The 18,402-nt window shown below is 42.2% G+C and overlaps 1 protein-coding gene across 4 annotated transcripts in view; it reads right to left on the bottom strand.

Moving 5' to 3' along the window:
- Positions 1-16,230, bottom strand: part of LOC139421285 (cdc42-interacting protein 4 homolog) — a 29,605-nt gene extending 13,375 nt beyond the window's left edge. For 2 of the 4 annotated variants that reach the window (XM_071172015.1, XM_071172017.1), the window contains exons 1-7: positions 15,925-16,230; positions 5,316-5,431; positions 4,091-4,147; positions 3,473-3,620; positions 2,933-2,995; positions 2,152-2,256; positions 1,831-1,959 (exon numbers count right to left, since the gene is read on the bottom strand). In XM_071172015.1, coding sequence (XP_071028116.1) covers positions 1,831-1,959; positions 2,152-2,256; positions 2,933-2,995; positions 3,473-3,620; positions 4,091-4,147; positions 5,316-5,431; positions 15,925-15,948 — 642 coding nt within the window. In that variant the 5' untranslated portion in view covers positions 15,949-16,230. The remainder of the gene's footprint in view (positions 1-1,830; positions 1,960-2,151; positions 2,257-2,932; positions 2,996-3,472; positions 3,621-4,090; positions 4,148-5,315; positions 5,432-15,924) is intronic. The other 2 variants (XM_071172014.1, XM_071172016.1) reach the window with 1 other exon arrangement.
- Positions 16,231-18,402: the final 2,172 nt, after the last annotated feature.

Genomic DNA, 18,402 nt, shown 5'->3' with positions numbered 1-18,402 from the left:
CTCGCTCCTTTCTGGGGAGGTTCCCATTGCTTGGAAGGCAGCCACATTGCATCCTTATTTAAAAGGGGAAGATCAAGCTGATCCTAACTATTACAGGCCTATTTCTATTTTGCCCTGTTTATCAAAAGTGTTGGAAAAACTCAATAATCAACTGACTGGCTTTCTTGATGTACTGTATATAGTATTTCATACCAGTATCTCTCTGGTATGAAATCTGTTTTACGCTCAGATTATGTGTCACTGCAACCTTAAAAGGTCCTAAATTATGTCACCATTGCCCTTGATTCTAAGCAATGTTGTGCTGCTATTTTTATTGACTTGGCCAAAGCTTTTGATACGGTAGACCATTCCATTCTTGTTGGCCGGCTAAGGAGTATTGGTGTCTCTGAGGGGTCTTTGGCCTGGTTTGTTAACTACCTCTCAAAGAGTGCAGTGTATAAAGCCAGAAAATCTGCTATCTCAGTCACTGCCTGTCACCAAGGGAGTACCCCAAGGCTCGATCCTAGGCCCCAAGCTCTTCTCAATTTACATCAACAACATAGCTCAGGCAGTAGAAAGCTCTCTCATCCATTTATATGTAGATGATACAGTCTTATACTCAGCTGGCCCATCACTGAATTTTGGTGTTAAATGCTCTACAACAAAGGTTTCTTAGTGTCCAACAAGCTTTCTCTATCCTAAACCTTGTTCTGAACACCTCCAAAACAAAGGTCATGTGGTTTGATAAGAAGAATGCCCCTCACCCCACCGGTGTGATTACTACCTCTGAGGGTTTAAAGCTTGAGGTAGTCATCTCAAACAAGTACTTGGGAGTATGGCTAGACTGTACTGCTCTCAGCACATATCAAAGCTGCATGCTAAAGTTAAATCTAGACTTGGTTTCCTCTATCGTAATCCCTTTCAGCCCAGCTGCCAAACTAACCCTGATTCAGATGACCATCCTACCCATGCTAGATTACGGAGACATCATTTATAGATCAGCAGGTAAGGGCGCTCTCGAGCGGCTAGATGTTCCTTACCATTCGGCCATCAGTTTTGCCACCAATGCTCCTTATAGGACACATCACTGCACTCTATACTCCTCTGTAAACTGGTAATCTCTGTATACCCATCGCAAGACCCACTGGTTGATGCTTATTTATAAAAACCCTCTTAGGCCTCACTCCCCCTATCTGAGATATCTACTGCTGACCTCATCCTCCACATACAACACCCAGTCTGCCAGTCACATTCTGTTAAAGGTCCCCAAAGCACACACATCCCTGGGTCGCTCGTCTTTTCAGTTCATGGCAGCTAGCGACTGGAACGAGCTGCAACAAACACTCAAACTGGACAGTTTTATCTCAATCTCTTCATTCAAAGACTCAATCATGGACACTCTTACTGACAGTTGTGGCTGCTTTGCGTGATGTATTGTTGTCTCTACCTTCTTGCCCTTTGTGCTGTTGTCTGTGCCCAATAATGTTTGTACCATGTTAGGTGCTGCTACCATGTTATGTTGTTACCATCCATTGCTGCCTTGCTATGTTGTTGTCTTAGATCTCTCCTTATATCATGTTGTCTCTCGTTGTTATATGTTATATATATATTTTTAAAATCCCAGCCCCCGTCCCCGCAGGAGGTCTTTTGCCTTTTGTTAGGCCATCATGGTAAATAAGAATTTGTTCTTAACTGACTTGCTTGGTTAAATAAAGGTTAAATAAAACATTTAAAAAGTCAGCTGTGTTTTTAGTGTCTATTGAACCAAATGTTAGCATTTAAAATATTTCCAGCATAAGGAAGGAAAGCTAGGTTAAGGTCAGGATGGATGGGTGAGAGGCTCTGCCTTACGTTGAAGATGAGAGGCATGTCACTGAAGTAGAACTGGCTCTGCTCCTTGTTGTATTTCTGCAGCTGGGCTGCATAGTCGTTCTTACACTCCTCCGCTATGTGTGTTCTCATGTTGGCCTGCTGTTTGGCCTGGACACAGGTAACAAAACAAACACACAGGTCACACACAGGTCGGTCTGGTGGCTCACATTCCACTGTCTAGGGGGAAACAGGACAAGTAGGACAGCTGGATTGTGTTCAGTAGGGCACACCGTAGGAAAACCTTTTGCAACGGAAAATGAAAACCTGTGTTCTTTTTATTCTGCGTTGGTGTCCTACTACCTTCTCGACGTCGGCCTTTGTGGCGTTGATGTCCTGGTCCGTTTTCTCGGCATACTGAGCAGCTTTGTCCGCTTCCCGCCACTCCCTCTCAAAACGTTTCTTACTCTGAAACACAGAGAGACAGAAACACATCCATGTTGATCTTAGCTAACCCAATACTGTGTTCTGTGGGCATTCTTTGAATGGAATAGAAGTCTCTACTATTGTGTACAAGCGAGACCTCTGCTTCACCCAAGGTTAGTGAACACTTGCCCAATGGCCACTAACACCTGACTTTACTGAATGGGGCTGGAACATCAGTGGTTTAAGTCAGTGGTGCTGAGCCATACAGTGATGAGCAATGGGCTGGAGTGCTGCTAGTTTCTGGTCTCGTTTAGGTTCCCTACCCCTGCTTTTAAAATGAGCTCCTCATCTCTTTTTACTGTATATTACAAATACTGGTCACCTGAATCACCACACACACACACACACAACTAGTGAACAAACGTCCCTTTCACTGATGTAACAATGACCCCACTTACAGCAGACAAAAAGTAGACAATATGAGAGAGCATTCAGAAACATTTGTCAGCTTTCACCACATTAGACAATGGAGGACAGTGACTGGACAAAACATTGCCCTTTGATGGAACAGAAAGACAGACAAGTTGTTCCCTGACAAGGAAAGTATTGGCCTACTGTATAGAGAGGATGTATACATTAGTATTCTACCAACAACGTAGATCTTCCCTTTGGAAGAGAGGAGTTATTGGCAGACGGCCTGACATGTAAACAAACTTACACTGTCGAGCTGCTTATAGGTGCTCTCCAAACTCTGCTGGGCTTTCTTGGCCTCCGACAGATGCTGCAAACAGACAAACAGAGAGAGGACACATGAGACACCAAGAACACTAGGATGATGACATGACGGTCCCTACTTAGACAGGGCCATTGGCATTGGGTACAGAATAAACAACGGCCACCAAAAACCACTGAACAAAACAGATGGTAAACAAATAGCAGTCTGTCTGTCTGTGGGTCATGTCTACTGGGAGACTTTTTAATGTTTGTGTGTGTTCTATATTCCATTGGGGTTGGGCCAAGACATTCCTCTCCTTTCAGCGGATGACAACATGACATTTACCACCCCCCTACAAGAGAACCCAAGTAAGGCGACCTTCGTGCCATAACAGAGGAACCTACAAATCTCTGCTTGTCCTTCCTGTCTCCTTCATACTCTCCCTCATTTTCCCTAGATCCCACCCATCTTCACTCGCCCTCACTATAATAATCAGTTTTGAACTCTTCCATCCTTCCCTCTCAGTGTGGATCCCTCTCTCACCGTCTTACGCTCCATCTTGAGCTCCTGCAGGTACTTGGTGAGTTCGATGCAGATGTTCATCATCATGTTCTCAGCAATCAGCTCCCTCTGTCCTGCGTAGTCGTTCATCTCATTCAGGATGTCCAGGAAGGACTGGTGGTTGGAGAACCTATGGGAGAGGAAGGGGAGTGAAGAGGGGGGGGGGACGAGGGGGGGGGGGGGGGAAAGGATACAGAAGAGATTAGATCTGTAATTGATTTGGGCATTGACAGGAAGTTACATACACTGTTGCTTAAATAGCGGTGTTAGCCAGGTAATGATAGGTCCATTACTTCCTTATTCCCGTTTCCCTCACAGGGGGTATAGTAGCAGTCATTTGCATTGCTCTGCAGGTGCTGGCATAGCCTCTCCAACTACAGTACTATAGACAGGAAAGCAGTTTGAAAACACGTCATTGAAATTACGTCATGTATTGCTGGTGTATTATTTTAGTCAAGCTTTGTTTTCCTTCTCTATGTCTGATTAGGAACTGAAAGTCATGTTGAAGATCACAGCTGGCCTGGGCAGGTACAAATACAGCACATTTATTTTATGCACACACACATTCATTCACACACACAAAAGCCCACAATAGCTCACCTGCATTCCTGTTCCTCTTTACAGCCTCGTTTAGGATTGTATTTCTTTGTTAGACTTCTGTCAATATTAGGAGAGGGGGAAGATATGGTAAGTAGTCTGGAAGATAGAATATGTCAAAAACACAGATGCAAACTTAATTATCCTAAATGATAGGAAAACACAATGCATCAAATGAGGGTGTCTATTCAAATCTCAATAAACAAGTTCAAACCTAAATTGGTTACAGTTTGCTTTTAATAAAAATTATTCAATTTAAAATCAATCCACACCTCTAAAAAAACAATACAATACACAATATTTGCTTCTTGTAGGCAAGACTGCCCCGGTCCACTGGCACAGTTGATATTTCCTTTTTATCTCAATATCAAATCATTTCTACGTTAACAATTAATTACCTTACTGTAAATGTTTTTAATCAAAAAGAAACTAGCAAGAATTATGCTAAGACTGTGAGTGGTCTGTCTGGGAGTGGTCAGAGAGGAGCCTAATGGGAAGGATGTGTAACCTGAAAGCTGGCTGTTATTGGCCTATTATTAACATCTAGGTCTAAAAAAAAACACCCAGCCAAACAAACTGAAATTTCAAACAGCTCTTACACTAAAAGGGCATTGTCATAATTGTCACAATTTCACTGTATTCTTCCAACCTCAGTGTGGACAGATGTGTGTGTGTGTGTGTGTGTGTGTGTGTGTGTGTGTGTGTGTGTGTGTGTGTGTGTGTGTGTGTGTGTGTGTGTATATATATATATATATATAAAACACAGGAAATCATGTTTGACTGCACTGCCCCTTTAAGGGAAAGCCAATGCAAAACTACAGTCAAGAAAAACATCATGTTAAAACAGATCCACTTCTCCTATTCTTCCTTCTTTCATTAGAGCTCTCGCTGACCACATCCTGTCCATCATGTGCCAGTCTGCTCCCACTTCCTCTCCACCAGAGGCCATCAGCAGATACTGACAGACACACTCGGAGTGAGAGTGAGAAATAGAGAAAAGGGTAGGCAATAATGCAGGCTCAAGCTTGAGAATGAGGGCAGTGTTTCTGGGACTGTCTGGGCTGGGGCAATGCCAACAGGGGGAGACAAGTTCAATTCTGCCCCAAACTAGTCATAAGACACCACATACATTTCATAAAACAGCTTTTGAGCACAAACATCAACTGCTGTGGGCACACAGGCAGGAATGAGGCCTGAGGAATGAGGAACCATGAAGAATGAGGCCTACCTCAGCTGCTTGGCATAGTTCTGCTCTATCTCCGTCCTCTCCTTCACAAACTTGACATACTTCTCTACCAGTTCCAGCCCGGATTGCGTGTGCTTGTCGATGATGTCATATTGGTCCTGGGGAGAAGGAACATGAAAAGAGAGAGAAAGAGTTTATGCACGATACACACGAGATGGATGATATCTAATGGTGATGAGCTAAGAATGACAGGGCATGCTCCATCGGATGAGTGACGTCCTCCAAAAGAACGCTGGATATTAAATCAGTCTGAGGCAACATTTCGTTTACAGACTGTTGATACTGAATCTCAAGTCACCATATCTACCCAAATGTTATGCCTTCCAAGAAATCTCTACATATGCACAACCCTTAACTCCCGGCCTTGAGATGCTAAATCATCCTGCTGCTAAAGAGAGGGGGAAGAGGGAGAAAAAGTTGGAAAAGGGCAAGAGAGAGAGCAAGAGGACACAGGGAGGACAACCTTTTACCGACAGGAAATAGGAAACGCCCCACTCTTGCACTTCCTGTGGTACGTAGACTCAGTAGAAACATCCCAAATATGAATTGCATATACAATTGCATACAACACCTTTAAAAGGCCAAAAATTGGCTAAAAGAAATCGTCATAAATTGGAAAAACATACCAGTTTCATTTGAGGACCAAAATGTTGACAGCAGTGCCATACAGATTGTAAAATAGAAGAGATTTGATGTACTGATTCTATGGCACATGGTTTTGAACTGATACAAAAAACAACAAAAAACGCTTGATTCAAAAATTAAGAGTTTTTCAATAAAACAATGATGTATAAAATTATTGCCACCAACAGAATGTTAGGTATATAGGGCATACAATAATCTCAGCTCTGCAGATTTTGCTGCGAAGAGACAGTATCATTAGATTATTCTGGTATTGCCCCTATGTAGCTCGTTTCTGGTCACGGGTTCAGGAATGGCTGAAAAATCACAACATTTACCTCAAATTAACCCTAGAAATAGCACTGTTGGGAGATTTGGAAAGCCATAGTCAATCAATCAACAATATAATAGTTTCAATAAAAATATTCATCTTTAACTTACAATCTGTATATACTATGTGATTAGGAAGGTTCAGAATCTAGGCGAAACATCACAACACAGTTGAAATCAAGTTGAGGCGCATGCAATTAGCCTGCTGACTGCAGAAATGTCCACCAGAGCTGTTGCCAGAGAATTTAATGTTCATTTCTCTACCATAAGCTGCTTCCAACATCATTTTAGAGAATTTGGCAGTACGTCCAACCGGCCTCACAACCACATGTAACCACTCCAGCCCAGGACCTCCACATCCAGCTTCTTCACCTGCAGGATCGCCGGGTGTGTGTTGAGGAGGGGGTGCTGAGGAGTATTTCTATCTGTAATAAAGCCCTATTGTTTGGAAATACTCATTCTGATTGGCTGGGCCTGGCTCCCCAGTGGGTGATCAAATGGACACTGGACTTAACACTGACACCCCCCCTCCATTTGTTTGTACATTGCATAGATAATAAACAGCGAGTAGCAGCATAGCCACTTCACCCCTGCCTATAATTCACAAATGACCTCGACTAAACTGTACGCACATTGACTCGGTACCCCCTGTATACGGCTTCGTTATTGTGTTACTTGTTATTATGTTTTACTTTAGTTTATTTGGTAAATATTTCCTTAACTCTTCTTGAACTGCACTGTTAGTTACGGGCTTGTAAGTTAGCATTTCACGGTAAGGTCTACACTTTATTCGGTGCATGAGACAAATGAAGTTTGATTTGATGCCCTCCCAGGCCCACCCATGGCTGCACTCCTGCCCAGTCATGTGAAATCCAGAGATTAGGGCCTAATGCATTTATTTCAATTGATTGACTTCCTTATATGAACTGTAACTCCGTCAAATCTTTGAAATAGTTAGAATGGTGAGTTGATATTTTTGTTCGGTGTATATTCTTGCTGTGTAACTACTGTGAAGAAAAGAAAATAAAGTATATAATGTACAAAACAAATAAAATGCTGTAAAAGCAATGTTTATTTTTGTCCTCGGAAGAGGGTGATGGACGGGCGAAACAAAAACGCACTAAAACGTAACGCATCGTTATTTGGTTTTCACTACACTTCAAAAAGCAAAACACATCGTCAACTCGCAGAAGAAAAACTAAATAGACTTGCTACCACACGTATCATCAACAGAAATTCCCACACTTTGATATGCAGTGAGGAGTCTTCTCGTCTCTCTTCTCTTTAGTTCCTTTTTTGGCTGGGTGCTTTATGGCCACTTCAAGCACAGACAAGCCTGTTATAGAGTGAGGATGATATCAAGGAACAGCCAATCCTCCCTCCGAACACCTCCAAGCCCTCTGTAGTTACAGTATGGGGGCGGGCCGTCTATGGGAAGAGATTCCTGTCATGTTGGGCCATGTTCTTGACCCATCCTACCCCTTCAAAAGGGGCACAGGAAAAAGAGAGTGAACAAATAACACCTACGGCCTTTTATTGGAGAAGAACACGTAACACATGAACATGTGGGCTTGTATGAAACATTGCGAGCAACTTGCTGTATGTGTGCATGTGTGTAACAGGGAGGACTTATTTTTAGAAGTCTGATCAAATGTTTCGGGGCAGGAAAATGAGGGCCACAGCACACACTGTGCTCTTTTTGTGTTCACCCTAAACACCACCAAGAGACAAGGAGAGAACATTGGTTTTCATTCCAGTTTAACAAAGTTCTCCTGTCTTAGCGGTTAAGTTGTAAATAAACCAAGCTGATTGTTGTTTCACAACCATTAGGCCTACTGGCTTGGGGGGGGGGGGGGGGGGGGTCTTCCACCACACAAACAACCTTGTTTGCCCTCTCCATGAGAATATTTTGTTTAGAAATTGGATCCAATTTAAAGTTTCAGTAAGCTAGGACATTCAGTTGGGCTTTTCATTAGCATACTGTTGGCTTCATGATAGCATTTAGGACACACGGACACGGCAAAGAACAGTAATCTTCCAAAGACTGTAGGCCTATCCATCCATGTTGGCCCTGCCTCAACCCAGCAGCCTGTGTCTTCTACCTCCACCCCCCAACTCCAGACAGATTAAAGGCATCACCCTGTACAAGGCATCATCACCCTGTGGGAAGTCATCCTGCTCAGTGGTGGCAAAAGTACCCAACTTTCATACTTGAGTAATAGAAAATGACTCAAGTAAAAGTGAAAGTCACCCAGTAAAATACTACTTCAGTAAAAGGTTAAAAGTACTTAGTTTGTCAAAAAGCATCAAAAGTAAAAAATACAAATAAAATAAAATATTTTAGAAAGCAAACCAGATGGCACCATTTTCTTGTTTTTTTAAATGTATTTTACTTACAGATAGCCAGGGGCATGCGCCAACACTCACATAATTTACAGTTGAAGCATGTGTTTAGTGAGTTCTCCAGATCAGAGGCTGTTCTCTTAATACATGTGTGAATTTTTTCAACTTTTGGGTGTCTGGGAAAATGGATGGAGTAAAAAGTACACATTTTCTTTAGGAATGGAGTGAAGTAAAAGTAACCAAAAATATAAATAGTAAAGCACAGATACCTCCAAAAACTACTTAAGTAGTACTTCCAAGTATTCTTACACCAATGATACTGCTCCACGACCATGGAGAATGTTTCCTGCCTTAGTCACTGTCTTTCATGATCTTTATAAAAGGGCCCGCCTGCCATGCTACATTTTTTACAGTCCTGGATTGTGGAACACACACAGAGCCTGTCCTCGCTCTGTCACACTAGCAGCCAGGGCTAATGCCCATACACTGATCTTACATACTGAACACTAGGTGCCTAAAATAACTGCTGGATTAACGGCAAGGAAAGCAGGGGACAGATGCCACAGAGCAGGCAGCACAGTTGGCCACGAACGTTACTGGCCAAACACAATCACAACCAATTAGGCAGTGTGGACATTGTGGCGAGAGAAGGAATGAATGTTGAATGAATGTTTGCCAATAGTCTCCCTCACACATAAATACAAACATGTGAAAACCTGGTTAGATCTGTGTGCAAATTGAAGTCATTCTCTCGCAATCAATTTCACTAGTAGTATGGTCTAAACCTGATAGAAGGTACAGTAAACTACCAGCTAATAAAATCTGTTTTCAGAGGAAAGTAGAGGTTTGAAGAAATGTCTCTTGGGTTAAAAAGTGAAACAGATGTGGCAAATATATCCATATAAATAAATACAAGAGCATGGAGAGATGAGATGTTTTGAGTTCATTAAATGAGGTCAAACCTAATTAGGTTGCTGGTGCTCCATGCAGCGCAGAACTGAGGATGGAAAGGGGACAGGAGGAAGAGAGAGAGGCCCAGGGGGAACATGGGTAATGAGGTCAGAACCTACCATCCCACCCTCCTCTCTGTAACGCTCCATTTACATACTCACTATGTGGGTGTGTGTGTGTGTGTAGGAGGTCAGATCACTGGGTGGGTGGTGGAGTAGCCATAGCCTAGCTCTCAGATAAACAGTGTAGCAACATTGAGGGGCAGTGTGTTCTCGGCCGGATTTTCTAGTGAAAAGACTGCTTGTTTCTCTGTTTGTCTTGTCCATTGTGTCGCCTACCAGCTACCACTGTAACTCACTCTTGTGCACATTGGCTGGGGAATCCATGACAACCGGTGGCAGTCAAAAGAGGTTGAAATCAACTCATTATGCTCATTAAAACCATGTGAGATCGATGAGCGAGAGCAAAGATCCATCCAGCTATCTATGTTAAAAAGTGAGCTATTGCTTGTTGTCACACGGTACTCTAGTGGGCACCAATCCTGGTCCTGGAAAGCAAGTGTTCACTACAGTGTTTTCCCAGGCTATTTTAAACTCCTAAATGAAGGTATTGGTTGTCAGTAATTAGCCTAGTTGGCAAACCCTCTCTCCAGGACTAGAGTTGGGCTGGTGACCTCTGGCATGGTCAGTACAGTGCATTGTTGAAATGTTGAAAACATTGAAGGATCTGGAGTAAATGTGCCATCATGTAACTGATATCATTCAATATGTCAACTTCAAGTCAATGGTGGGTGACAATATAAGTTGCAGAAGAAAATGTATTTGGAGCAAAATGACTACAGGGCTCAAGCAGCCATGCCCATGAGACTGTGCTCCATCCATGCGCGCAGTCGGCAGCAAGAGGCAAAAGGGTCCTATTTCTGGGAATCAAGTAACGCCCAACTGTGGGACAACTTGTTGCGGGCATAGCCCTCCCAAAAGTGGACACTTCCTTAGGACAAAACTAGTCTTGGGGCAAGGAATGTCAATGAAATTCATGCGAGTAAAAAAAAGTCCTAGGCCCTAGACATTCTGAATGTTTGGCAGTTTGCGCACAACAATCTGGGTCATAAGCTTTTTCTTGAGAAATTAAACATTGACTTGAACTTGGCTAGCTAGCTAATAGCATAATGATCTGAGACACCAGCACAAGCTGCTTTGTTCTTCAGGGTCCCCAATGACAGCACTTTGATTTGAGTTAAAAATGGTGCTATAACTTATGTACCTGCATTTACACAGACAGCCCAATTCTGATCTTTTGCCCATTTATGGAAGGGGGAGGGGGGACTTAAATGCAGATTGAGGAATGCACACTTGCAGGAACACCACAAATTGTGTGCTGCAATCACACACACTTAAAATGATGGGCAAAAAACAAACTGATCTGATTGTGCAAAGGACAAATTAGTGAAAAATATCAGAATTGGACTGCCTGTGTAAACAGCATCACATTTCTATCTGTTCAGAGAGTGACATGCTGGTCCAACTCAAGGTGTCAAAAAAATGATATGGACCCATCCAATTGGCGACAGATTTTCATGTGAATATTCTAAAATCAGGTAACATTTTTATTTACCAGACATTTGAGACATTTTATGGACATCCTTATGCATTCAGATCCAACCTGAAGGCAGCATCAATAAATGAGGGATGCTGGCCAAATTAGCCACATTTACAAGTCCTTAAAAACCACCCTTAAGCAAATTACAAAAACACTATTCCTTGTGTTTTGATGTGTAGCATATGCAAAACTTTATAGACTACTTTCCTAATACAATTGTCCACCTCACGGTTCACCTGTCAGAGATGAGCACTAAATGCCACAGAATTACTACAGTGGAGTATCCAGCAACTTCGCACAACCATTGAAGAGGAGTAGGACAGCATTCCACAGGCCACAATCAACAGCCTGACAACTCTATGCGACGGAGATATGTTACGCTGCATGAGGCACGCTGACTAGTTAAATAAAAAATGATCACACCAGATACTGCCTGGTTTTCTGATCCACGCCCCTACCTCTGTTTTTAAGATATCTGGGACCAACAGATGCATATCTGTATTCCCAGTCATGTGAAATCCATAGATTTGGGCCAAATGAATTTATTTCAATTGACTGATTTCCTTACATAAACTGTAACTCAGTAACATGTTTGAACTTGTCGCACATTACTTTTATATATTTTTGTTCAGTATGTATGCATGCGTATGTGTACATTGTATACATGGTATTCAGACCCCTTGACTTTTTCCACATTTTGTTGCATTACAGCCTTATTCTGAAATTGATTACATTGATAAGGAAAACAATCTACACATAATACCTCAAATCACAAACAAAAACAAGTTTAGAAAATGTTGCTAATTAAAAAAATAAAAAAAAACGTATCACATTTACATAATTATTCAGACCATTTACTCAGTACTTTGTTGAAGCACCTTTGGCAGCGATTACAGCCTTGAGTCTTCTTGGGTATGACGCTACAAGCTTAGCACACCTGTATTTGCAGAGTTTCTCCCATTCTTCTCTGCAGATCCTCTCAAGCTCAGTCAGGTTGGATGGGGAGCGTCGCTGCACAGCTATTTTCGGGTCTCTCCGGAGATGTTCGATCGGGTTCAAGTCCAGGCTCTAGTTCGATCGGGTTCAAGTCCAGGCTCTAGCTGGGTCACTCAAGGACATTCAGAGACTTGTCCTGAAGCCACTCTTGTGGTGTCTTGGCTGTGTGATTAAGGTCGTTGTCCTGTTGAAAGCTGAACCGTCAGCCCAGCCTGGAGGTCCTGAGCACTCTGGAGCAGGTTTTCATCAAGGATCTCTCTGTACTTTGCTCCGGTCATCTTTCAGTCGATCCGGACTAGTCTCCCAGTCCCTGCCGCTGAAAAACATTCCCACAGCATGTTGCCGCCAACACACTTCACAGTAGGGATGGTACCAGGTTTCCTCCAGACGTGATGCTTGGTATTCAGGCCAGAGTTAAATATTGGTCTCATCAGACCAGAGAATCTTGTTTCATGGTCTGAGAGCCCTTTAGGTGCCTTTTGGCAAACTCCAAGCAGGCGGTCAAGTGTCTTTTACTGAGGAGTGGCTTCTTCCTGGCCAATTTACCATAAAGGCCTGATTGGTAGAGTGCTGCAGAGATGGTTGTCCTTCTGAAAGGTTACAGAGGAACTCTGGAGGTCTGAGAGTGACCATCGGGTTCTTGGTCACCTCCCTGACCATGGCCCTTCTCCCCCGATTGCTCAGTTTGGCCAGGCGGCCAGCTCTAAGAAGAGTCTTGGTGGTTCCAAACTTCTTCCATTTAAGAATGATGGAGGCCATTGTGTTCTTGGGGACCTTCAATGCTGCAGGAATGTGTTGGTACCCTTCCCCAGATCTGTGCCTTGACACAATCCTGTCTCGGAGCTCTACGGAGAATTCCTTCGACCTCATGGCTTGGTTTTTGTTCTGACATGCACTGTCAACTGTCGGAACTTATATCATGCCCAATTAATTGAATTTACCAATCAGTTGAATTTACCACAGGTGGACTCCAATCAGCTTGTAGAACAGGATGCACCTGAGCTCAATTTCGAGTCTCATAGCAAAGGGTCTGAATACTTATGTAAATAAGGTATTTCTGCTTTATATTTGCAAAAAAAAAAAAAAAAAAAAATGTTTTCACTTTGTCATTATGGGGTAGTGTGTGTAGATTGATGAGGGGAAAATGAATTGAATCCATTGTAGAATAAGGCTGTAATGTAACTTAATGTGAAAAAAGGGAAGAATCTGAATACTTTCCGAATGCACAGTGTATGCTTCCATTAATTTCTTTCAACTGGTGCCGGGGGACGTTCAGATGAGTCTTGTGAGGCCTGTGGGCGTCCTAGAGCAAAACAACCGACATGTACATGTTCGTGAGTCTAACCTTTCCACAGAGGGGTCATATTATTGTAGCCCAGACTGTTAGGATGCTACAAACAGAAGTTGGAAGATCGGCTGTACCAACTTCAGACGTGTCCCATGGAGTAATCTTTCCATAGAGGAGTCATAATAGTTTGTAGGCCAAACCGTTTGGACGCTACATACGGTTTTGTGAGAAGACAGATTTTCAGGATGTCTCATGGTCTGACAAACCCTTTTCTAGTTCTGCCACCTTTCACCGCAGATGCGGAACTGCAACATCAGACGATGCGGTGGATTGAGACGCATCCAATGCAACAACAAAATAAAACTGCCCTCTCGCTTGAATTGACAGATGTATTATTATGCTAATTAGAGTTCCGCAGGGTGTGGACATCGACTCTAGGGGTTTTTAAAGCAATCTTAAAGCAGACTCAGAGCTGCAAACACTCACGCATTGGCCCTTACCATGTAGGTCCATTGCTTGGTCAAGAGTTGTTGATATCTGATAGAGATTTGCATAATACATCCCATGCCTCAACTGGATTTGCATGAGCTTTATTCATCACGGCCACTGATCACTCTATACGAACAATATCTTGAAAATGTTTGAGGTGAGAGGATTGTAGGGGTAATCCAAGCACTAAGGATAACCTTTTTTTGCTGATGTCAACCCCACATAAATGATTCATTTTCTGAACCAGTTGCAGTACAAATACAGAGTCATCATTCAACAAAAACAAAAAGTGGATCTTTGTTCACAGGGTAACCCAAAACTTTAGTAAGGCAATTTAATACATGTAACCAGAACGGGGACACCATAGGACATTCCCAAAACATGTAACCAGAACAGGGACACCACAGGACATTCCCAAAACATGTGCATTAGTGTTCCAACAGCATTTATACGGCATCTATCACATATTGGAGTAGGAATCAGCTTGATAGAATGCAGCCTTTAGACAGCATGTACTAAAGTCAATTTCATCCACACTTGCATTAGTCCCCTCGTTTGGTGATAAATCATTTTGTCAAACAGATTGTGAACCCGAAAACTGTATGTTTGATTCTAGAGGGGGAGCAATGAATAGAACAATTGTTTGGTTAGGATGTAGGGTCGGATTTATGACATCTTGTCTTCAAGAGATGTTATTATCAATTTACTTCAGTATGATCAGTGGAACAATTCTCACTCTCAACAATGGGCTAAAATATAGGGTAATTACTGTGCTTGTCAGCAAGAACACGACTGACATTCCCCACAGATTTTATTATTCCACTTCTTCCCAATTGTGCCACTGTAATCACATATTTGAAGTCTGATATGGCTACTTGTGTATCTGAAAATGAATGAGGCTATGTATTACTGCAGCTATTCATGGACAGTTGTGAATAAACTATACAAATAATCATTGATATTCAATTCTCGAGGAATCGAATTTTTTAGTATTGTGCACAAGCTAGGCAGAGATGGTAGGGGGACTATGTAGAGTAAGATGACAGCAAGGATCTTCAACTATATAGTAAGCATAAGTAGTAAGTATCCTTGCACGAGCCTTGGCTTGCACGATCTGGAACGGCTCATAGGGCAGGAGCCCATCTACTGTTTCTGTTGCGTGAGGCAGCTTGATGTAAAGTACACACCCTGTATAGGACGCTAGTCTATCGCAGGGCCTTACCCCCAATCTATATCCTTAGAATGCATAAACCACCTGAATATTGATATTCATTAGATTTTTCATCAAGCTTGGGTGATTTTAAGACATTTTTCAAACACCCAGCACTTGGGAAACATAGATCAGGTGTGGCCAACTCTCCTGGAAACCAAGTAGGATTTTCTTCCAGACACATTCAAAAAATAAAAAGTGTTACTCACTTCCATTAACATTAAAAATTCCTGTGCCGAGCATACAACTATCCACATGAGAACAGGGATCAATCCCTGCTTACAACCTTCCCACTGTTTCTAGCATTTGCCTGTGTCCCGATCTCATTTCATTACTGTCTGGATAAAGTGTCAAACCACAAACAGACAAAAAAAATACTTCATCCCCCAAAAATCTCAAAGTAACAAAAAGTCATCAAATTGTGAGTTCATTCAAATGTTCAAAGCATCCTAAATAAACCTAACCTGTGGCCTACATTTTTTCCCACCCCGGTCATAGAACTACGCCATGTCAAAATACATAGAATTGCAGGGAATTTGTTTTAAACAGTAACATTATCTTGGGGGAGGATCTCCCCCAAGAAAATAATTCTTAATAATTCTCAGTATTGTTTGACTACTTCCATCAAACCCAGTCTCTTGTTATGCTCATAGTCATAGAAGAAGCTACATGAAACATTACATTAAAAGTGGCAAAAACAATACTTTGCAAAACTTCACGAGAGCTAAAGCCCTTGGCAGATCCCAGACTGCTCGCATACTCACCCAGAGATCCGTTCCCCAGTCCATGTTTAACGTCTTCTTATCAGCGGATCCCTGAATACAAAGAACTTCTTCAAAGTTATCCCAATTTGGATGACGCCTCAACCCTGAAATATGAATTCCGAGGACGCTCAAATACCCCTTCTGGTATCCTTTCCGTTTCTAAACAGTGAGAATCATTTCTCCCTATAATTTAGCTAGTTATCGCTAACTAGTCTAGTTAATCTAAACAATATTCGTTGCAAAGGAAAGAGGGATAAACTAGCTTTCATATCCGCGTCACTCCCAAATCCTAATTCTTAAAGGGACAGTTCCCTAATGTATTTGCCTTCAATAAAATGTTCACTGGCATGTCATAAGCAGTGACGCTTGTGTATTTACTTTTAAAAACAGTTTTGAAAATAGTTCAAGGAAAATGAATGTTCAGATTCTACTGTAATTAGACTTCAGCAAGCAATACAATTAAGCATTGATATAGAAATATGAACATTCTTATTATGTTCCTTTGTATGATGGCAGATGCAAGACAATTGAATAGCCAAACATCTAAATCTAAAAGCATTAAAAAAAACGCTAGTCACACAAAAAGCTCATAGTTAAGATTGTTTAAACACAATTCAACGAACTGTACCACTGAATCAAGGCCTATGTATTGACAGTATTCGGAGTCATTTTCTAGACTGAGGTAAGCACGCACACACATAGCTACTTCATACTTACATAAATCCTCAAATTTTACAACACTATTTGTTCAAGAGGGCAGCCAGCACATGGCAGTAATACATTTCCTTTTGTTATTTTCTTATGCAGTGTAATTCCTAGCAGGGGCGCAACTTTCACTGGGGGCGGGGGTTCATGTCCCCCCCACATTCTGAAATTGCATTTTTTTGTCCCCCACAGTTTATCATTGGAATGTGATACAAAACAAGGCAACGGTGTGCTTTAAGACATGCACGCATAGGCTGTTTGGAGTGTTTATCCAACTGGATATTTAAAAAATATATATGTTTTTATGTCCACCCACCAAAGTTGCAGCCCTATGTGTCTAGTCTACACATAGTTGACATTGACTCCAAATCCAATACAAGTACATTAACAGTGAACTCACAGGCCTCCCGGGTGGCGCAGTGGTTAAGGGCGCTGTACTGCAGTGCCAACTGTGCCATCAGAGTCCCTGGGTTTGCGCCCAGGCTCTGTCGGTCCGTGGGGCGACGCACAATTGGCCTAGCGTCGTCAGGGTTAGGGAGGGCTTGGTAGGGATGTCCTTGTCTCATCGCGCACCAGTGACTCCTGTGGCGGGCCGGCGCGGTGTAGCCTCTGACACATTGGTGCTGCTGGCTTCCGGGTTGGATGCACGCTGTGTTAAGAAGCAGTGCGGCTGGTTGGGTTGTGTATCGGAGGACGCATGACTTTCAACCTTCCTTTCTCCCAAACCCATACGGGAGTTGTAGCGATGAGACAAGATAGTAGCTACTACAACAATTGGATACCACGAAATTGGGGGGTAAAAAATTCAACAACAAAAAATTTCAAACAAAAAAAAACTGTGAACTCACATAGATTTGTTACTCAAAGTCACATTCAAAATCAAGGAAAATACACTAGTCCGATTGAATCCCCACCTTAATCTTACATTTTAAATATTTTTTTTGCAGACCAAGCAGTCTCATTGTTGTTTGAAAAAAATTATATTTAGCTTTTCATTCAGAATGAATTGTTCAATGATGTGGATGAAATGTATTTTTAACGATTTTATTTATTAAATCCCATTGTTGCTTGTAGACCAAATAATTTTCATGTCATACAAAAGTGTTAGTTTAAAATACATTCTGTCATTACTAAATTGGGAATGTGATATATTTTAAACTTTTAAAAAAATGTACACACAAAAAAACCATTTCTTCATGAATAAAAGATTGTCATCCTAAAACGAAGTGGATGTTGACGCAATCTTTATAAGCGGGAGGGATTCTTATTTCATTGGTCCTCAACTCGTGGCTCAGTCGTTTCATTCAGTGTAAGTGGAGTTCACAGGAGGTTGTGGCACCTTAATTGGGGAAGACGGGCTTGTGGTAAATGGCTGGAGCGCAATCAGTGGAATGGCATCCACGCTCCGTTCCAGCCATTATCATGGGCCGTCCTCCACTCAGCAGCCTCTACTGGGCTGGAGTCAGCCTGCTCAGGAGCAGATTAGTTCTGAAATGTACCTGGCTAAAGGGTGAGACACTTTCCTATGAATGGCTATCCCGAGTTGAACTCAGAGTTGATCTAATTTACCTAGGTAACTCCTCAAACCTTCGTAGGATACCCCTCTGGATCAGATTTGCCTACCCATGTTGTAGACAGTGGCATCATTGGAACGTTGTTTGGCTGGTTGACGTCTGTGGTGTTGATTGTTATGAAATTATAATATCCTCGTCTTTTCCTCAACATACAGAAGACTTTCAGGAGTATCAGGGTACTGACCAGGATAACTAATGT

The sequence above is a fragment of the Oncorhynchus clarkii genome, chromosome 12 (genome assembly GCF_045791955.1).
Source record: "Oncorhynchus clarkii lewisi isolate Uvic-CL-2024 chromosome 12, UVic_Ocla_1.0, whole genome shotgun sequence".
NCBI lineage: Eukaryota > Metazoa > Chordata > Actinopteri > Salmoniformes > Salmonidae > Oncorhynchus > Oncorhynchus clarkii.
Note: the sequence above shows the minus strand (reverse complement) of the source record. Positions and strands in the feature narration are given on the sequence as shown.